General features: G+C 48.5%; 1 protein-coding gene across 2 annotated transcripts in view; it reads right to left on the bottom strand.

The window, feature by feature from the left end:
* The window catches only part of PLXNA4 (plexin A4), a 466,285-nt gene that overhangs the window by 386,229 nt on the left and 57,433 nt on the right, over window positions 1-22,623 (bottom strand). The window contains exon 2 of one of the 2 annotated variants that reach the window (XM_039472947.2): window positions 12,021-13,294. In XM_039472947.2, the coding sequence (XP_039328881.1) occupies window positions 12,021-13,208 (1,188 nt within the window). In that variant the 5' untranslated portion in view covers window positions 13,209-13,294. The remainder of the gene's footprint in view (window positions 1-12,020; window positions 13,295-22,623) is intronic. The other variant, XM_074379046.1, reaches the window with a different exon arrangement.

Raw genomic sequence — 22,623 nt, 5'->3', positions numbered from 1 at the left:
CCATTGCATGGGGCAAGAAGACATCAGATTTTCCCAAACTCACCCATGGTGGGGCCAATTGGATCTTTAGACCAACCTTTTTCCACCAAACCTTTGGTTCCCTGGGCTATTGGAACTCCCTGCATTCAGCAAGGGAAACAGGGATTGGATAAAGACAATGCTGTTTACTTTTCCTCACTTATTAATTTGCTTAAGAACATTTATGAAAGAGCTAACTAAGCACCAAGCACTAGGGGAGCTCCTAAGAATGTAAAAGTGGAAAAGTCTCGGTTCCTGCCCCAAAGAACTGCCTCTTTCCCAGTGTGGGGATGGACAGACCTCGGCCATGACCAGACAAAGCCATCTGGATCCTGCTTCAGTTAGGTGCATGGGGGAGTCCAGAGAGTGGGCCACCAACTGCCTTGGGGAGCAGGCATGACTTTGAGGAAGAGGCGAGGTTTAGGCTCACATCCAAGTTCTCTGACTTATGAAACAGTATTCTGCCCCTCTTTCCCATGTCATATTTCAAATGTGGAAAATAACTCAGGATCATAAAATCCAACTGCCCCATTTTACAGAAGGGAACAGTAGGGTCTGGAGAACGAGGTGCCTCCCCTAGTTACCTAGTAGGTTGCTGAGAAAATAGGTACCAAAACCCCAAATTCCCAGATACAGGAAAAAAAAAACTGATCTTAAGTAGGGGTTTCCTCTGGGGTCGCTAGAGGGTGGTCCCAAAGATAATCTGCTCCAGGATCAGAGGAAGGCAGGGGACTGCTGGGGAAGAGCCTATGCATCCACTCCCTTTCCCAGCACCAGGGATGAGTGCTCTGCCATCTCCAGAAACCGGAAGCAACCAACTCTCCCCTCCCAAGGAGGCCCTTGGCCAATCATCCTAGCTGGGCATCTTCCTTTCCCAAGTCTGTGCATCCCAAAGGAAAGTGAGAGCTGACATTTTGAAAAGAAATTCAAATTAGAAGAAAAAAGGAAGGTAAGTCCATGAGCTGCCTATTGACACAGAAAAGAAAAGGTCTTTATATTCTTCATATTAAGCAGCCCTAAATTTCTTCCCATTAATTACACTTACACTTACACATACACACACACACACACACACACACACACACACACACACCCCAGGAGCTGACCATAGCACACCTCCATTGGAAATGAGGAATCAGTGAATTACACATGCGGGATTTCTTTTTAAAGGGAGATATTGATCAGATAAACTGTAATCGCTCATGTCTAAATGCAGGCTCCAGTTGTAAAGCTCTGCAGTACAGGGAGATAATGATCACCCACTTATTGGGAACCATATCTCAAATATGACAGCTGACCCCTAAGGTGTCATAAATACACAGAATGTTCATAAATACACAGAATACATCCACCCCTTGAGATGGTGCCGTGTTTACTCCACACTACCTCCTCAGAGGTAGAGGTAAGAGGAGAGGTTCCACAGGGTGGTAGAAATATCTCTGGGAGTCTCTAGTAGGTTTAGGTTTGGCTTGGCAGAAAGCCTATTATTCTGTAAGATATTTCCATATGCTTGAGTGATCATTTTTGTAATGATCAAAAAAGAAAGAAGAAATTACAAAGACCTGATAACCTCTGATTGCTTTACTGTTCTGCCTAAACTATTCTTTCTCTTCTATGACTTCTAGCCCTCTCCGGAAGGTCTGCCTTCAGACACGTGACCTTCAGGCACATGACCCATGCTGGCCCTATGAGACTGAAGTCTCTCAAAAGCAACCCAGAGAAGTCCTGTAACAGGTGAAAGTTGACCCCTGAATCCTGGCTGTGAGCACAGGCAATGGAAACAGTGCCAGAGTGAGTGCTCAGCCACTCAGTTACTAGTGCTTTATCTCAGAATGATTCTTTCTGGTGTCGTTTTCAGTGAGATCGTAGGGAAAACAAATGAGTACAGAGAAAGAGGGGGAAACCCAGCAAGCCACAGCAACAATAACCCAGTTAGACAAACAAGTCATTGCAGGGCTTAGAGCCCTAGAGAAAAGTGTCTTGGGGTTGGAAAAACAACCCAACAAATTACAGCAGTTCCTTAATCCCAGGCTTCACTTTCCATGGTGTCAGTTACCGCAGCTTCAGATCAACCACTGTCCAAAAATAGGAGAGTAGAGCACAGTAAGAGACTTTTGAGAGAAAGGAGACAACGTTCACAGAGCTTTTATTATATCATTATAACTGTTCTATTATTATAACTGTTAATCTTCTACTGTGCCTAATTATTGATAAATTAAACTTTATTATAGGTATATATGTGCATTAGTTCATCTTCACACTGCTGATAATGACATACCTGAGACTTGGAAGAAAAAGTTCAATGGACTTACAGTTCCTCATAGCTAAGGAGGCCTCACAATCATGGAAGAAGGCAAGGAGGAGCAAGTCACATCTTACATGGATAGCAGCAGGCAAAGAGAGAGAGCTTGTGCAGTGAACCTCCTCCTTACAGTACTGTCAGGTCTCATAAGACTTATTCACTATCACGAGAACAGCATGAGAAAGACCTGCTCCCATGATTCAATTACCTCCCACCAGGTCCCTCCCACAACACGTGGGAATTCAAGATGAGATGTAGGTGGGGACACAGCCAAATCCTATCAGTATGTATAGAGAAAAACAGAGTTTATATGGAGTTTGGGACTGTCTGCAGTTTCAGGCATCCACTGGGGGGCTTGGAACGTACCTCCCAAGGATAAGTAGCGACTATCATATGACCCCAGTTCTTAAGAACCAAGAGCTTTGCTTCTGGGCATCTCAAAAAGAAGACAGCAGACCAGAACACAGGATATAAAGTCATTGTGTTCTAGGAGGTGGGGCTGGAGCTTCTGATGCAAATATTTGTTGAATGAATGTACTTAACTACCTATGGAACAATGGAAGCCATTTGCTAAAAGCAACGCTTCTTTTAATACTCATTTTGAAGTTTCTATGTCTATTTTGACACCATCTGTGGCCCAAACCCACCAGATATCTAAGTGGTCTTTCATTTATCATCAAAACAAGCTATCCTTCTAATAGGAAACTAATGTCACTAAATTGAGCAGTTTTCCCTGGAGAGGGGCATTAAGCCAACACACATTCTGCAGGCCAGGCTGTAACCAATAGCAAGCTTTAGCAATGCACCCCATCTAGGGGTTGCTGAGCATAGCAGCCAAAGACAAGCTTCCAGAATCCTAGGGGTTGAACCCATGACCTTCTCCTCATTAGCTTAGCTGCCAAAAGCCTTGTGTTTCTCCCTCTGAGAAGCAGACAGGGCCATGGCACAAAGACCTGGGGACGGTCTGGATGAGCCAGAGCTCTAGGCCAGCCTACCAAGAGAATTGGAATTCTGCAGACAGCATCATCACTGAGGACTGGTCTAGCAGCCAAAACTAGACCCATGGGAAAGTAAAAGTAAAACCCATCTGTTAAAATCCAACGAGGTACACCATTTCCTTTATTATTTAGGAGGTGAGGCTGGGGCTTCTGATGCAAATATACATTGAATGAATGCACTTAACTACCTATGGAACAATGGAAGGCATTTGGAATGGCTCCATTAACTTGGTTAGTTAACTTGTTTAACTGACATTCTCTCCACTAACTTTGTTGATAAAACAAACAAGCCTGATGTGATGATGGGCAGCCCTTCCCTTCTGCCTTACAAAAACTGAGGGACCCGTGAAGGTAACAGCAGCAAGCACTGCTCAAAATGCGTCTTGTCATTCAAACACATTAAACACATTCTCTTATCCATTGGAAATCCCAGGGAAGCTGCTCAGCATTGTGAATGGTAACAACCAAAACCTGCTGGGGGTCCGTTCTCTCCTTTTGTACTTTAGACTCCCTCCGAGAGTCTACAGCAGACAGCCTCAGCTGCCACAAGGGCTGTGATTGACGTGAGGAACACCATGATGATTAAGTTTGGGTGTTCTCTAGAGGGTGCTGGGAAGCAGTGCCCCTGCTCAGCAGGCTGAATTATGGGGTAGGTCATTCCCTTGTTAGTGGGAATAAGTTTTATTAGCCCCACTCTCGTGGTCCTGTATCTTCTTCTCTTGCTCCTCGGATCTGGGTGTGGGTCTGGGTAATGTTGCCTGCATGAGGGATAAATCAGCAGTACAAATCCCATCGTATTTTGGAACACTGACGGAGACACAGTAATGACACAGAGACTGGGGAAAGGTGTGGGCTGCTTCTCTCCCACTGATCCCATTTCTAGGGAAAACATGTAAATTGAGAGGCCGAATGGAGAAGAGGTCTCTCAGTTGTCTTTTTCCTTCTTTCCACTAACTTTGTTCGTAAAAGAAACAAGTCTGATGTGATGACATGCAGTCCTTTCCTTCTGCCTTACAAAAACTAATGGATGCACGAAGGTAACAGCAGCAAGCACTGCTCAAAACATGTCTTGTCATTCAAATGCATTCTCTTATCATTCGTAACGTGCACTGTATAGAAAGGAAGGCAATTGGAGGGAGGCCAAGGCAGGTGGATCACCTGAGTCAGGAGTTTGAAACCAGCCCGGCCAGTATGATGAAACCCCATCTCTACTAAAAACACAAAAATTAGCTGGGCGTGGTGGCGTATTCCCGTAATCCTGTAATCCCAGTTACTAGGGAGGCTAAGGCAGGAGAATCACTTGAACCTGGGAGGCAGAGGTTGTCGTGAGCCGAGATCACACCATTGCACTCCAGCCTGGGCAACAAGAGTGAAACACCGTCTCAAAAAAAAAAAAAAAAAAAAAAAAAGAATTAGAAGAAGAAGAAAGGCAATTGAAACGCATTCTAGGGCCTGAGATACCAAACGTCACACCTGTGCTAAGCATAGCCCAAATCTCTCAAAAGCAGATATTGGTGGAGAAAAAAAAAACCTAAGCATGAAATCACCGCAATATTATTATGCCCCTTTCTGTCCTCTTGGGTGGTTACTATACCCAAAGGAGGAGACACAGAATGATGCTATGAATGTGTGTGAGTGTCCTATGAATACAAGGGGCTGTGTGTCTATCATTATTAACATCTGTATATTTCTCTTTCCTTATGAACCTCTGTACTCTTTATTAAAGGGATACTTTTTCATCATCTCCTTGAAGATAAAATGTGTGATTCAAAGCAAAAGGGAAACTTCTCGCCCAGTGACCTCTCACAGGCTGGGACTGGTTGAGACCCAAAGATCCTGACTCTCAGACCAGTAACCCAGCCAAGACGCCACCCTGTGAGGACAACGGGAATTGAAGGGAAAGCCCAGAAATCCAGATCTGGAGGTTAAGTAGGGCTGAATTTATTGCCTGGCTCATAATATCAGCACAATTAATATTTGCTGACCAATTAAATGAGTAAAAATTAATTTTTGAATCCAATTTTTCCCTTGATAAGGAATGCTTTCAATACCTATGTGCTCATTGAACAAGAGGTCCGGCTTCCCATTTGGGCAGGGCTATCTCATACTACATGAGGCACATGTGTGTGTGTGCGTGTGTGTGTGTGTGTGAGAGAGAGAGAGAGAGACAGAGACAGAGACAGACAGAGAGAGAGAGAAATCTCCTCTTACTTGCTGCTGAGCAATGTGTGGGGTAAGGGAAAACAAGTCACAGAAAGAGGGAGACAGAGAAAGGCTAAGAGAGGACCATGAACCAGGAGTGAGTGAGAACAGAGAATGGATGTGTGCACATGGGTGCGCTATGGGTGTGCACGCTGCTGCGCTCAGGCTCAGGAGGCGTGGACCACATCTCAGTATTGTGAGGCCCCACATCCTCAACTCTAACTCTGTGCCGAGCTCTCCTGGCAGCTATCTGTGTTAAAATTCAGTCTGTGTGACTCCTGGGTCCCACCTCACTCCCTGCTCTGACCCAGTGGCCTCCAAGGTGGACACCCTGGGAGATTACATCCAGCCTAGGAAGCCAACCTCAACTTTGCTCCCACCAGACCCAAAACATTGCCCAGGGCCCAGCCACCCATCACACAAAGCACTGCACACACTAGGCTGGGATGGGACTTTCACTGCAAACTCTGCTGGTTGAAAAGAGGGAGGTGGGTGCGCCGGTCACCTACATACCTGAGACAGGAGCCATCTCCAAGAGAGAGTGGGAAGACTTCATTCTATAAAGATTGGGGCTGTGACAAGTCAGGCACCCAGTGCTAAATAAGAAATCTGGAATACAGGGTCATGGGCCGTGACAGGTGGGCACTCAGACCAATGTGTGAGATGTTTTGATGCGTGCATTTATTGGGACGTGAGTGTGGCATGGGCCGCAGTGTGTGGCAAGTGTAGTGGAGATGAGAGGGGCGGGATGGGGCAGGGAAGAGGAGGAGTTCCTGGTCTGAGAGAGGACAAGGGCTGAGCAGAAAGAGCAAGCCTTGTCTAACGCCGTAAACAACAGGATACAACTCCATCGAGTCTGAGCTGTGCTTCCTGCTGACAGGGAAAAGAAAACACCCCAATAAGACCTGCAGAAGCCAGGCCCCGGAGCCTGGGATGCCTGCCTGGCCATTCCGGATGCTCACTTTCATGGAGTTTCAGGATCTCAGGCGCCAGACCAACCTGAGTGACCATGCAGACTGGGACATGAGGCAGCCTGAGTCCAAAGGGGTGACCCTGTCTCCTGCTCAGAACTGCCATGCCCAGGAAACCAGTGAATCAAAGGAACGGCACGTGGGAAGGGGACCCCTGACACCGCCCAGTCATACACACAGCAGGGCAGGAAGGGGAGTTGCGGGTTAAAAAGGAAGAGCTCTGTTTCCTGTGCCTGTGTGGCCCTTGTGGGACTGCACAGGGCTTGGGGGTAAACTCCAGAGTCAGGTGGGAGCTGGGTCTAGCAATGGTTCTCAACGAGAGGCTTCTGGAAACGTGAGAGGATTTCTAGTCTCACGGTGGCCAGGAACGTCCACGGGCGCTCAGCAGTCTAGGACCCCGGATCACAAATAGCCTACAGTATCAGCCAGTCCCTGCACCATGAACTGTCCACCCCGGATGCTACCAGCACACCCTTGTGAAGCACCGCGAGAAGAGGACCAGGCTGAGAATTAGGATACAGAGCAGCTTTCAGGCTACTCATTATGTAACCTCGACTGAAGCACTTGAGTTTTCCGTTTCTCTGTTCCCTCAAATGCAGAGGATGCCTGTCCTTCCATGATCCTATAGGAGTACTGTCACGAGAAAAACAGGGGTGATAAAGCCCTCATTAGCCATCAGGTACCATGCGAAACTCTAGGGTGTTATTTCCAGACAGCCAGGAGGCCTCTGCCCTCTGCTCCCACCAGTGGGGTTTGACAGGTGTGTGTCAATGATTCTGGATAATAGTTTCTACTCCAAGGATCTAAACTTTCTAGTTGAAGAACACTCAGGTCAAGGCTTGACAGGAACATTGAGAAGCTCATTTCTGCATCTCCAGCAGGCCACTTTTCTCCATACAGCCTAATTGGTACTACGGCCAAGACTACCTGACTCCCATACCCATGGCTCAGTCGTTTCCAGAGTCAGAGAAGATTGAAGTGGAGTTGATGACGGTAACTCCCATGACCACAGCCATTGTCCCCATCCCCCCGGGCCATAATGACTGCTGGTGTCCATCTCTCTCCTCCACTGTGTGGCTCCTGGAGACAGATGCCATTCCATGATGCTTGGTATCCACCAGGAGGGAGTGCATTGCCAAGCCCTTTCCTAGGGCTTCATACATGTTTTTTGCCATTCATTCATTTATTTGGAGGCACTAGTTCATTAGTGTTGGGTGAGGTTGCCCCAGAAGGCTGAAGAAGTGACAGAAGGTATAGGTAACCCTATGTCTGGGAGATTCCAGGAGGCCGGGTGCCTGGTCAAACCCAGCATCTTCTCCAGCCAGCTGCCCACTCCAAGTCAAGAGGGGTCAGGTCCCCCAGAGAAGGACAGAGAGCTGTCACCTCCTGCATAAGGCCCTGGCACATGACAGAAGCCACAGGTGTGGGTTCCTCGGCTTTACTGTCTGTCACATGCTCTGCAGACGGGGGGTCTCAGGAAGCCTGGGGGCAGCCTTCAAAGGGGGCTGGGAATAGAGATGCACCAGGGATAAGTCACAGAAACAGACATGAAATCACTGCCATTCCCCAAGTGAGTGCTCATTAGCAAATCAGTCTCAGCTTGACCTCTAGTCCCGAGTCCTAAGACAAACTGGGGCCCTGACAGACCTTCTAGGTCCCCCCTCATACCCATGTCCATATGAGATCCTTAGAGTTACTTTCAGATACTAACCCACTTGCTCTGGGAGACCTCTCCCCACCCAGGCTGGAGAAAGGCCAGGACAGGGATAAAGCACAGCTCAGAAGGTGAAGGCGGAAGCTGCTGCTCCCAGCCCCACAGACACCAGAAAGCCCCAGCTGCTTCCCCCACCTCCACACCCAGTGCCCTCTCAGCAATATGCATTTCCAACAGGTCTGTTTACGTCCAGAGCAACACAGTCCCATGAGGAGGCCACTGCTGGCTGACCAGCCCTCATCTCTGACTGGAGCACAGCCAGCCTTCGCCGATTCACCTGGAGCTGGGGCACTGTTGAGCTCTCTGGGGGCTGCAGGTCAGCAAGTTCCACCCCCACAGCCCAAGACCTTTCCTTCTGCCTGGTCCTCAGGCTCCAGCCTGCCCAGTGCTCTGTGGATGCTCCCTGGCAGCGGGGGCCTTACAGTAGGCACTCTTCTTCCCATTCCTTCCCGTCCCCCAGATGAACACAGCCCAAGCAGGTGCTGGGACCTTGTGAAGTAGGCAGGTGGCCTGGGAGTTATGCAGATCCCAGCTCTGATTTCTGGAGGCGTGAGTTCACGGGGAAGAATGTGAGTCTCTGGAGGTGGAAAGGGCTAGAAAAGCCTGAAGAGCCTCATGGGAGGCATTCCAACTTGGAGAGATGCCACGACGTGAAGCACACTTGACATCCATTGCTAGTCACATCCCTTCAAGCTTTTAGAGTAGTAACTATGATAAAACGCACAGGGGACCCCTTACCCCACAAAACACAAGTCCTAAAAGCCAGCCTCCTGGGCCTTGCCCTTCCCTCTGCCATCTTCCTACAGCAGAAACACCACAGGACAGAGGTCATCTGGGACTGGGTTCCCACTTCACGGGGCTCGAGGGAGCATCAGACTCCGTGACAAGAGAGAACTCCAGACTTTCATCTTGTTCATCCTCCACCTCTAGTCAGGAAGGGAACAAGGAAACCAACCCAACAGCCTTGTGAACGGGTTAAGGCAGGCGTCCCCAAACTATGGCCCGCGGGCCACATGCGGCCCCCTGAGGCCATTTATCTGGCCCCCCGCCGCACTTCAGGAAGGGGCACCTCTTTCACTGGTGGTCAGTGAGAGGAGCACAGTATGTGGCGGCCCTCCAACGGTCTGAGGGACAGTGAACTGGCCCCCTGTGTAAAAAGTCTGGGGATGCCTGGGTTAAGGAATAGCTGGGTTTGCAAATGGTACCATCAGGGCAGCACGGAGCCTGGCCTGGCTGATGTCACATGAAACATGTGTAGTCTGAGCCAAGTCCAAACGAATGGTCACAGGAGGGCTGGAGCAAAGGAACTCGGGTATCTGCCAAATCAAAGGAAACTGATACTGTGCATAAAAAGCCAGCCTGGCCTTTTTCAGACTGGCTGGGGAGACAGCCCAGCCCTGTGCAGAGTTTCTGGCCTTCTTTCTACTCTCGGCCCTGAACTTGCCGGTAACTTGAAAGGGCTAATTAAAGCCAAAAGAAAAATCAAAAGCTTGTTATCTGGGCTCCATGACTGCCTGTCCTGGCATTAGCCTGTCTTGCAAAGCTGTTTTCTCTCTGTTCTCTCCAAGGCTACCACACGGTGTTAGCACCTGCAGCTCTTCCATGATGAACTTGGCTTTTTGTATTGTGGCAAGAAACAAGGGCAGCACGAACACTTGCCCACGGGCAGCCAGACGGATCCCTGCAGCTCATTTTGCTCCCAAAAGCATCACCCAAAAAGGCAGGGGTTGAAGCAAGTTTTCTACAGGAAAGTGTCAGAGATTGCCAACCCCTCTGATCTCAAAAGAACTAGTCATTGTTTAACATGCACACAGCATAAACTTGTCATCTTCTAACATAGGCCTGCATCTGCGTGCATGCTCGCGGGGAATTTATCATGTGTACGCATGTGTGGGTGTCCTGCAGACAAGGGGGATTCTTTTCAAACGCTGGCTCTGCCACTCACTCCTAGTGTGACCTTGGGCAATTCATTCACCTTGCTGAGTCTCCAAGTGCTCAGATGGAAAATGAAATGTTAGGCCAAGGCTCTCGAAGGGCTTTCTCAACACCAACATTCTGACACATCTCACCCATGGACTTGTGTTTGAGTGTGTAACAGACATATGTCCAGTACAGTCTCTGTCACTAGCTGCCTTCATCTGGGAGCAGTCCATGCCCCCACAAGTTCACAGCCCTGTCTCATGGACTCTCTTAAGTGGCTCAGCTACAGGCCCCAAGCAAAGGGCTCCAGGAGGCATTCCCAAAGGTTAAGACACCTGCTAGGAAGGCTCAGTAGATACAGTGGAGTCCCCTCCATTCTCTGGTCTGCCTCTGATTTGTCAACTTTTTGATGCCCTGCTTGGTCCAAAGCACCTCTCCTATTTCCTTTGTGACATCGGGGACTCCTGGCTTTTCAAGACCTCCCAGAAGAGATGACATCTTTTAGTTTCAGCCAGCCCAGTGTCTGGAAGACTTGACAATGGGAAACAGCCTGAGCCTAAGTGCCAGAGCACCAACTTTCTCCTCCCTCTTCCCTGCCTCCAACCCAAATCCCAAAGATGGGAGTGATGGCCTTTCCACACTCTGGCTGGGGAGGATGCCAGTCCCCTCCAAGATCTGCCTGGCATGTACTTATACTTTATGAAGAGAAACTTACACTTTTTAAATCAACCGAAATACATTTCCTAATCTGGAACTCCACTCAAGTTTAAGGAGTCAAGAATCACATCATATGGATGCGTACTTCTGTCTGATGAATGCATTTTCCTTTCTTCTTCTCCCCAAATTAAAATTACAGAATTGATGTTCTGAAACTAGGTTCATAATCTTTAAAATGCACAGTTACAAAAGGAAATGGACAAGAACACAGGAGATGCTGAGAGCCGAGCCATCCAAGTCACCCAAAGAAGAATTGTGAAAAAACAGGACCACTGTGAAGAGGAACAGAGTCAAGACAAAAGAAGGCAGATGCTTTTCATGGTGGGGCACAGGTGAGCTAGGCTGTGACAGGCAGGAAGCTGTGTCCCCCGCTTCACCTGGGGTCACCCAGCAAGGCCATACCCACAAAGCCATGCAAAGATCCCTAAGCCAGCCCTTCTCCTGCTCTCCCTCTGGGTCCCGCAGCTCTCCCATCATCCACGCTGCTCTCCGGCTGCTTCCTGACCTTGTCCCATGTCTCTTTCAAGGCACTGTGCACACAGAAGATGCTCAATAAACACGATTTGTCCCTTCCCATCCCTTTTCCAACTTGGCTTTGCTTCCTCTGTGTGTTCACTGCACTCTTACCTGACTGTGCTCCCACTTAGCATTTCCTAAAGGCATGCAAAGAGCTAAAACACGCCTGTCCGGAAATTCCGTATCTATCCCAAATGTAGGATGACTCCTCACATTCGCCTCTCCCCCACCCTATGGTTTTATTTAAGCTCCCAGGAAAGTTATTTGGAGGCTCAGTGAGTGCAAAGGGTATGTGTGTGTCGTGCACTGCAGCACACTGTGATCTAGACTCCAGCCATGCCTGGTCCCTATGACATCCATTTGACACAGTTCTTACCTATTCCCAGCACTCCCTCTCATAACCAGTGAGCCAATATGGTGCAGAGAAAAATACTCTGATGGGAATTTACGTTTTAGCACCCACTCTGACTCTTATACAGTCAATGTCATAGTTGCAGAATGCTTTGGACTCAGGGTCCAATGAGACTCAGAGGTGGGACAGGATATACTCGCCTCATCTGCGAAAGGGGAAGGAGGTTGATACACACCCCATGCGGGCTACAAGGCTGGGGTTCTCATCCTACACTCCCACCATCCCAGCCCGCAACGGTCCCTGGACTCACCGCACTGCTGCAGGGGATGTCCTTCACCTTAAGCCAGGCCAGGTCCAGTGTGCCCTCGCCCCGGTAGCAGGACTGCAGCCGCCCCTTAATGCGGTCATTGATCTGCTTCAAGATGAAGATACACAGGGCTGACTCGTCCAGGGATTTCATTTTCCGCTTCTGGCCCTTGGAGAAGACGGTGAAGAGCAGGTCATCGTCTGGACGGACTCCGAGGGTCCTGCCAAGCATGGCCCCTGCTTTGGACAGGTAGGCAGCCTGCAGCAGGCGGTACTCCACGCCGCTGTGCTCACAGCCAATGGGCACCTCTACGTAGGAGTTGAAGGCCGTGTCCTCCTTGCAAAGCCTCACGAGTTTGGATGTATATACCTGCTCCTTGGTGGTGGAGCCCGGGGGAGACACCATCTCAGGTTGGAGCGTCAAAAAGTAGACAAAGTTACCACTGCTGAAACCATAGACATAGTAGATATCAAAGTCAGGGATGATGGTGAAGGTGTCCGAAGGGATCTTAATCATGGAGGCCACGAACTCATCGTGGAAGACGTACGCGAACATGCCATCCGCCTCGGAGTTCTTGGTCAGTTTCCGGCTGGAGATGGTGGGAAAATACTCTGGCTTCCCGTCCACTGCTGTGGCAATGAACAGCTTGTCATCCAGGTTGCTGTAGGAGACAATCACTCCGAAGACCGAGCCGCTCTCGTTGACACCTGACAGATAGTGCTCCTTCTTATGGTAAGGCTCCCCCAGCTTGAAGAGGTCCTCCAGCCTCAGCAGCTTACAGATGCCTTGGTACAGGCTCCCACAGGCAATCAGCCTGTTCTCCTTGTAGTCTATGAGGAGCATCTTGTTGACATTGTTGGTGGTGGTCAGGGGCTCGTTGCAGGTCTGGACGATGCGGGGTGGGTAACACTTGGGGTTGTCCTCGTCCGGCCCTGTCTCATGCGTCACCAGGACCTTCAGGTCACTGGAGAGCTTGTAAATCCGATTGACAGCCCCCAAGTAAATGTGTCCCGTCCTCTCGTCCACCACCAGGTGATTGAAACCCTCGGCGGGCTCCCCTTGGAACGTGACAAATGACCGCTGCTTCTGGGACGGCGGGGCTGGCTGCCGGGTGAGCAGAGTGGAGGAGCCCATGCCCACCATGAGGAGGTGGGAGAGCAGGCAGGTCCAGTTCCAGGGCATGGCTCTCATGGCAGAGGCGGGTCCCGGCGTCACAGCAGCACTTAGACACGGTTGTCCCCTCGGAGGGCCAGGACTCAGTAGTGCAGACTCCCCTGCTGGAGAGAGGGAAGACTGTGAGCTGGAGAGCAATACCAGAAGCTTCATTTCACCCCACAGCTTGTCTGCCTGGACTTTCAAAACATTCTGCACACACTGAGCAGAGCTGCACTGGGGGGTGCCGGACACTGGCTGAGTCAGCCCCCACCACGAGCATGTGACACAGAGCCGGGTGGCAGCAGCCCCAGGAGGACACATCAGTAATGATAATGGTGGTGATGATAATGACACGATAATAATAGCAGTGATGATGATCATGATCAACAGCCATTATCCACTGAGTGCCTGAATTTGTGTCAGACACTGTCCAGCACTGTCAGCTGGGTCAGGTGCCACCAGCAGGCAGCATCCGCAAAAGGCTGACTGGAGGAGCAGAGGGAGGGAGGGAGGCAAGGCAGGAGGCAGGGCTGCGTGTACAAGCTGCAAGCTTTGTCTGGTGTTCCCCACAGGAGGTCTCTCCACACAGTTTCTCTGTCTTCAGGCTCTGTGAACCACCTGCTGCTGGACCCCATCTGACTGTAGAGGTGGTAATAGGGACCTCACGGTTACTATCCCCCGTACTGCACTGCCCCTTAAAGAGCCACACTTTGTTTTCTTTTCTTTTTTTTTTTTTTTTTTTTTTTTTTTTTGAGACGGAGTCTCACTATGTCTCCAGGCCAAAATGCAGTGGCATGATCTTGGCTCACTGAAACCTCTGCCTCCCGGGTTCAAGTGATCCTCCTGTATCAGCCCCCCGAGTAGCTGGAACTACAGGTGCACATGACCATGCCCAGCTAACGTTTTTTTTATTTTTAGTAGAGATGGGGTTTCACCATGTTGGCCAGGATGGTCTTGATCTCTTGACCTAGTGATCTGCCTGCCTTGGCCTCCCAAAGTGCTGGGACTATAGGCATAAGCCATCGTGCCCAGCCCAAAAGCCACACTTTTATGAATAGCCCCTTTATCAACCTTTTCTCAAAGGACCAAAACTGTGTGTGCTGTCTATTACCTGCTGGAACCCTGACCGGCAGACCTCCAAAGTACGTCCTATTGTATCCACATTTTACAGCTAAGGAAAGCGAGCTTACGGAAGTTGTGTAAGTTGCACAGCTAAAAGTGGTAGACGTAGCTTCCAATCTGAGTAGTGTGAATGTGTGCAGATTCACAATCTTAACTGCTAAACCATCTCAGTTCACCCCAGCCTTGCACGGATGGGGCTGTACTGTGATCCCTTCCCGTGCAGCAGAAGAGTCAAGGTTGATTCCTTCTTGGGCACTATCCATTATGTCCACTGCCTCTGGTTCTCTGTGTCTGTATCTACTACTGCAGGAGAAACCTTTCCTCTGTGCCTCCTCTGCTGGATGAAGAGGCCAAATTTAAAACCCACTGCAGTGGCAACCAGGTCCTCTAGGTTTGCTGCCCAGCCCTGAGCCCTAATGTCATTTTTAACAGGGCAGATCTTGGCTTCCTTCCCTAGCAGGGCCTCCTCTGAGAGGTTTTCATTAAAGGGAGAGAAGAAATGCTTTAAGAAGTGGCCAAATAAACAAATAAATAAAAATCTCCCTGAGAAAAGATCGTCTCCCGTCCTGAGGGTATCCTTCTATTCAAGATGCTTTCTGCGTGTGTTCCCACAAACACAGCTTTGTGTTCCTTCCAGTCTGGGAGAATTCGGGGCAGGAGCTGCCAACATCCTATATGGGGGCATCTCGGCTCTGTGTTATTTTTCTCATTCACCGCCAAATACCTCAAGAATGGTGAATGAGAAGAGGTAGGCCACTAAGCGATAGAAAATTCCCCAGCAGGGAGTAAGCCGTAGGTTAGACAGAAACCAAGAGAAGAAGGAAGAAAACCAAATAAGGACTTCGCACTGTCAGCCGCCATCCTAATGAAAAGCACAGGTCTTCTCCAGTCAGCCTCAGAGGAGGTAGACCAGCGAATGGAGCACACCACAGCTAACAGCAGTGCGGCCAGCCAAGGGCCTTCATTCATTCACCCATATGGCAAAGGTTTACTCAGAATACATAAAAAAAAAAAAAGAAACAATGTGCAAGACGCTGTGGGACCCAAGGATCAGATCCTCAAAGAACACACAGTCAAATCAGGCAGATACCGAGAGAACCTGAATTGATGTGTATGACGAAAAGTCGCAAGGCACGCAACAGTGCTTTGGAAGTTCCTAGGAGGAAAGAAGACTTCTAACTCGGGGTAAGAGAGAGCAAGAAGCAGGCTGCCTTGGGGAGGGCATGGAATTTGGGCTGAGCCGTGAACTCGGAGAAGACAGGCAGAGCACAAAGGGAAAGGCCTTCTGGGGGAGGGGTCCACACAGCAGAAGCATGGGCATATCACACCAGAGTGTGTACAAGGAAGAATACATCCTGAGAACACGGTTCATGAATGAATCAGGTAGATGAGGCTGAAAACAGAGAGCCCGCAGCCTTGCCAGGATGTCACTGGGAAGTTGAGACTGAAACGCACAGTGTTGAAGAAAGACATGAAATAGTAAAGGAAAAGAACAAAGTCCCCCAGAGAGGAGCCTCTCCCTTTCCATTTGGCCTTAGCCTGCAGAAGGAGAGTTTGGAGCTGAGAGTACCGCAAGGGCAGGGCTGGATCTGTCTTGCTTATCGACACATTCATAGCCAGACATATAGAAGAGGGTCAGCAACTACTTCTTGACTGGTAGAAAGAGGGGCTGGAAGCCTAGAGGAATATCAACATTTGTGGAGCATTTGCTGCACCCCAGAGCCCGTGCATATATTCTCACATAGCTTGGCTCACACAGTCCTCACCACTGTTCTCTGGGGTCAGGATTGATTGTCTTATTCATTTTTCAGGTGAGGAAACTTTAGCTCTGCAAGGACACTGGCTGATATATAGCAGAACTGGGTTTTAAGTCCAGGTTCCAATCACTGCAAAACCCATACTTTTCTAGAAACACACAATTCCAGAGCCCAGAAGATAGAGCACTCAGAAGCCCCTGTTAACCCATGTAAGCCCGAAACACAGCAATCCCGGGATATCACCTGCCAGTATCAGGAGAAAACCAAAGCCCTCTCTGACCTGCAGGGGTTAAGCCAGTAGATAACACTCATCAGGTGAGTTCTGTGGTTTACCTCTGAAAGTATTAATGACCATAAACCAGCAGCTGCACAGAGTCTCTGCTCAGCACAAAGTAAGTGCTTAGGAAATGATAATTGCTCTTGTTGTTATTGTTAGCAAGATTGAAATAGGATTAGAACGATTAGGATTATGATAATGAGGTGGTACATCTCAAGATGAGTAATGAAGAATCAAGATGGTTCACCTTGAATTCCTTGTGCAAATTCAAATATCAAAGAAGAATCTGGAAGTTTTTGATCCGAAAGAGATAATCCAGTTTAGTGATTCCCAATCCCTGATTTTAGAGACAAAGAGGTTGAAATCCAAGAGGTCAGATGAAACTGTAATAGGTCACACATTGAGTTGAAGGCAGCGTAAGATCGGATCTCACACTGTCTGTTTCATGCTCTTTCCATCACCCTGGCCTCTCTTCTGACTTAATGTGAACTCACTCCAGCAGCTGATCCCAGCTTTTGTCTGAAGAGAGACTGCTCTTTGCGCACCATATGCTCTGCTGGCTAACAGGGCTCTCAAAACATCTCTGCCAACAACCAAATTCCAGCAAGGCTGATAATCCCCCTTCCAGACAGGCAGGTGCAGGTCGGGACTCAGCCACCAACTTTTTGGAGGAGGGAACTTTGTACAGTCTCTGTATTGGAACCTGCCATATGCTGGGGAAAGGGCACCTACCCCACGGCCCACCTTGCTGTACACACACATGGACTCAGGACCAATCAACAGCTCTCTAGTCTGCAAGAGGCAAGACAAGGAAGCCTGCAATTGTGAATTTACTGAGCAGAAAGGTGCCATGGCTCATTCTGCATCTTGTATTAGGCACCAAAATGAGACACCGTTATGCATCTCAAACACTTATCACCCTCATCTGGGGATGGTGAGATCATGAGACCCAGAGAGGAGGGGGGCCCACAGAAACAGTAATGTGTGCTTGGAACAACCAGCCTCATTTTACACACCACCAAAGAGACTGATTAGGAAACAAATAAGAAAAAGATGGAGGAGAAAAGGAGAAAATAAGGATGTGAGCTCCAGTTTGCCTCACCGAAGACCCTGCAAGGCACCACCACAGAGGTGATCTTCCCACCCAGCTTGAGACCCACAGATACGCAGAGCCACCAGCCCCTTGCCTCCCGGAGCTGCCTAATGCTTTCCAATCTGGCAAAGTGAGAGCCAGATTGGCTTGGGGTGGGGTTGGGGAGGGGGATTCCCTTCCAGGACATCAATTCTTGTAAGCAGTAACCCCAACCTGGAAAACACCACCCCAATTTCAGAGCCTACCCACCATTTTGCGAGAGCCAGATTGGCCCCCAAGGTCGGGGGATACACTTCCAGGACATCAATTCTTGTAAGTGGCAACCCCAACCTGGGAAAACCCCACCCCAATTTCAGAGCCTACCCACCATTTCACTCTCAAGTCACCATTCAGCTAGTTTCAAAACGAAGTATCGGAAACTACATTCAGCCCAACTCCAATTTTTAAAGGCAAGTAATGGGAACAAATAACCCTCAACAACGACCCCAAAGGATTCACCGAACTACATAGGGTAGGCCAGAAGGCAGTATAACTGAAAGATTCCCCAAACCCAACCCAAACACACTAAGTTTTCCTTCTTTGAAATCAGATTTTAATTTGGAGTAGTCACAGGGGAGATGGGACTCATCTTTAGAAGCTGATCATCATTTTGATTAAAGAAATTGGGGCTGTCTTTGTTTTAGGCAGCAAGTTTCAAAGAACTGAAACTAATTTTCATGAAATAGCACCATCCTCTCAGATTCCTGAGTGGTAGAGAGAAAAGTTATTATAGAGTCATTTAAAATAGCAATTACCCTGTGAAATTACTTTAGAGTTTACTAAGTGTTTTCATGGATATTACCTTGTTCTGAATTTCTTGTTCATGACAACTCTGTTAGGTGGATGAGGTATTTATAAGTAATGCCCCCTTTAGAGATAAGGAAACCGAGGCTTGAACAGGTACGGGTCTTGGCTGAGATCACACACCGTCACATTGGGCATTGGAGAGTTGAGCTCTTCAAGTCTCACTCAATTGTTCACAGTACATTTCCTGGCCCCCTGGATAGTCCCGGTCCTCAGATCTTTTGCTATGGGGTAACAGATTCTCAGAAAATGTGTCCTAGGATGGCATTTCAAAATTCAAGTCACAATACACCATGTATTAGGTGAGTTACAGGTGTTTTGTTTTGTTTGTTTGTTGAGATGGAGTCTCCCTCTGTTGCCCAGGCTGGAATGCAGTGGCATGATTTCGGCTCACTGCAACCTCCGCCTCCTGGGGGTTCAAGCAATTCTCCTGCCTTAGCCTCCCAAGTAGCTGGGATTACAGGTGCCTACCACCATCCCTGGCTAATTTTTATATTTTCAGTAGAGATGGGGTTTCAACATGTTGGTCAGGCTGGTCTCTAACTCCTGACCTCAAGTGATCCACCCACCTCAGTCTCCCAGAGTGCTGGGATTCCAGATGTGAGCCACCACACTCAGCCAGGTACTCTTCTTAATGAGATAAAATAGAAGGGGAAATATTAGTATGTCACATAGAAAAAATAAGCACTGTTTGGTGAGACTTGTTTTACCCAGTATATGGCATACTACATATTGAATGTGATGTAAACATGTATAATGTAACTGGGTCCCTGCAATGGTTAATTTTGTCAAATAGGCTGAGCCATGGTGCCCAGATAGTTGATCAAACATTATTCTGGATATTTCTGAGAGGGTGTCTTGGGATAAAATTAACATTTAGATCAGTGGACTTTGAGTAAAGCAGATTGCCCTCTATAATGTGGGTGGGCCTCATCCAATCAGTTGAAGGTCATGAATAGAATGAAAGACTGGCCACCTCTGAGCAAGTAGGAAATTCACCAGCAGATGGCCATTGGACTTGGATATAACAATGGCTCTTCTCTGAGTCTCCCATCTACAGGTCCACCCTAAAGGTTTTGAACTTGGTGCCTCCAAAATTGTGTGAGCCAATTCCTTAAATCAATCTCTGTCTCTACACACACACACACACACACACACACACCCTCTTGGTTCTGTCTTCTTTGAAGAAGCACAATGAATACAGTCATGGTCAAAAAAATTTGAAACACACTTTCAGAGACAGTTACTTCTGCTATCATTTACGCATCCTCTGGGCATCTGCGCCTTTGCCCTCTCTCAGCCCAAACACTTCTGCTGGAATTGACTTGACCTCTGGTTCAAGGCCTGAGCCACTCAGCACAGAGCAGGGGTTGGGAGAGCATAGTGATTGGCTCAGGAATGAGAAACTGGTTAAATTCAGAGCTCTGACAAGCAACAGGCTTTGGATGGAGATACTTGGGAAGAAAGTTCTAGCTCTTCCACAAGATGTGACCTTGGAGAGACAAGGACCTAAGAACCACTGGTGCCATCTTGTAATCACAGGGGTGGGATCAGGGGGCAGGAGCCTGGAAGAATGAAGCCAAAGTACTGAGGAGAGCAGAACTAAGCCAAAGGATAGAGAGTACCGGGTCCCCGGCCTGGGCAACATCCTATAAATGTCTCGATAGTGTCCACTGCAGCCAGCTCTATGCCTGTACTTTCCAGTTATGTGATCCCCCCCCCCAAAAAATCCCCTTTTGCAGAAACCAGTTTGAGTTCATTTTTCTGACACTTGTCAACATAAGAATCCTAACCCGTACACAGAAAAAGCCCAACAAGTACAGTGTCTCCCACCACAGCCTCTCTAATAGACTATTATCCGTGTGATCAACTGAGCAAGCCAAACAGATTTGTGCCTCTTGTTGCCCACAGAGATAAACTATGGTTTTACAGATAGCGAGGCATAATCCCAGGTGATGTTTGAGGGCGTATGCATGTGCGTGCATGTGTACGTACCAACTTTCCGAATCAAACACAACCCTTCCCTATCTGCTGAGCATTTGCTTTAAGAGCTGCACCTGCAGGGCTCTTGGGAAGTCTTCACCTATTTATGCCTCCATGCCCTGAGTTAGACTCATTGTTCACATGAAACCTCCTCCGTTCAAGCCACTAAGATGCCCCTACTATACATTAGTGCAGGAACCAGAATCTCACATTTTACAAACTCTTATATTTGTCCATTGATGCTGTCCCCAAGTCTAAAAATAGGAGCTCCTTGAGGACAAGGATTATATTTTACCAGTCTTTTCTCCAGTTCTAAACTCAGAGCCTGAAACACAGTAGGTATGCAATAGATGTTTGGGAACATGTGAATGAATGAATGAATGAATGCTCCATAGCAGAGTATATGAGATGGCAGTGGGTATCATGTACGGCTAAAGTACGAAGTCAATTTCAAGCCAGCCAGTTTAAACAGGGACCAACCTAAAAAACTGGTTGTACCCTATTGTAAACCAGGGCTTGTAAATACTTAAAATACTCCATTTTGTCCTTTTAAAACATGAGTTCAAATGCATCAGAGAAATGACATCTTTTGTACATGATTTCATTGAGACCAACCAGTCCACCAGCTGGGATATCATAAAAAGTCATCTTGTATTAGCAAATTGGGCTTTGAGAACCACTGCCCTATGCAGCAAAGGAAATCAGTATGGACCTGGTTGAATAGAAGAGGCTGAGCCTGAAAGTAAAAATGCAGCATGGAAAACAGACAACAGAAAACAGCCACAATGCAGCAGATACCAGTTGCTGGAAGTCAGCATGCACTCGTGTATTCAGCCAATGACTACTGATGGAGCACATACCACATGAGGAATTCTGAGCTAGGTGCAAAGGGTAGAGATAGTCCAGAGCAGAAAACAGTGTCCCTGCCAAGCATGGTAGCTCACACCTATAATCCCAGCACTTTGGGAGGCCAAGGTGGGTGGATCACTTGAGGTCAGGAGTTCAAGACCAGCCTGGCCAACGTGGTGAAACCCCATCTCCACCAAAAAAAAAAAAAAAAAAATAGCTGGATGTGGTGGCACATGCCTGTAGTCCCAGCTACTTGGGAGGCTGAGGCAGGAGAATCACTTGAACCAGGGAGGCAGAGGCGGCAGCAGTGAGCTGAGATTGCACCACTGCACTGCAGCCTGGGTGACAGAGCAAGACTCCATCTCAAACAACAACAACAAAAGTGTCCCTGCTCGCCAGGAGCTGAGGGGCTTCTAGAGGCCCCTCTATCTGTCCCACTGGCAAGCTCAGCAGATCCTCCCCTTCCCAGCCACTGCTAAAAAACCTTGAACTTTATCACCTCCCTTAGTCCTTCCTACAACACTGTGCAACACGTCACTTGATCACAATTGTGCAGGTGGGTTGGGGAGAAGTTAACTTTTCATCAAAAACATGGCATGCATGAGGCTGCTAGTATGATGTCATCGAGAGGTGGCTACCAGATATGGACGACATTTCCCAGCCTCTCCATTTCCACGTGGTATCCAGGTGAGACTGTGAATAGTGAGGTCATGGCGACATTCCATGCCAAAGAAGGGAAGAAATAAGTATGCCTTCTCTACAGTTTATTTCACCATCCAGCTAAAGAGGACCCTGAGGCCCTATAGCAGGCGTCCCCAAACGTTTTACACAGGGGGCCAGTTCACTGTCCCTCAGACCGTTGGAGGGCCACCACATACTGTGCTCCTCTCACTGACCACCAATGAAAGAGGTGCCCCTTCCTGAAGTGTGGCGGGGGGCTGGATAAATGGCCTCAAGGGGCCGCATGCGGCCCTCGGGCCATAGTTTGGGGACGCCTGCCCTATAGGATGGTGGAGCCTCCTGATGAAAAATCTGTGCACCCACTTGAAACACCGGACAAGAAAGAAACCTTGACTGTGATAATCCTGAAACTATGGATTTGTGTGTGAAAACAGTTAGCCTCACCCTAACTCACAGACAGAAACAGAGAGCTCACTCCATCTCAGAGCTGGGATTCAAAGCTAATGCTGGGGCCTCCAGGTCTCTGCTCTTTGTAGAACATCAGGCTCTGGCCCTAGGGAGAGTTCTCTTTAGGTGTCAGCAGCCCCTTCCCTTGTTCCCAAAACCAGATTGCAAGCGGCTAAGCCTAGAGAGAGAGGAGACAGCCATGCTAACATCTACAGAACAGAGAAATCTTCCATGTTGCTCGATGGCCATTTCCAAGTTTGGGGCCCAGGGAGGCAAGTGTGTGTGCAGCTGAGGGCACTGAGGGAGTTGGGGAGCAGCATCAGGTCTCTCATTTCATCCAAGAAACTCTAAACACCCATTGATCCATGCAAACAAAATGGACACATGCCATTTGCAGAT

The sequence above is a fragment of the Saimiri boliviensis genome, chromosome 10 (genome assembly GCF_048565385.1).
Source record: "Saimiri boliviensis isolate mSaiBol1 chromosome 10, mSaiBol1.pri, whole genome shotgun sequence".
NCBI lineage: Eukaryota > Metazoa > Chordata > Mammalia > Primates > Cebidae > Saimiri > Saimiri boliviensis.
This window is presented reverse-complemented; position numbering and strand designations above follow the sequence as displayed.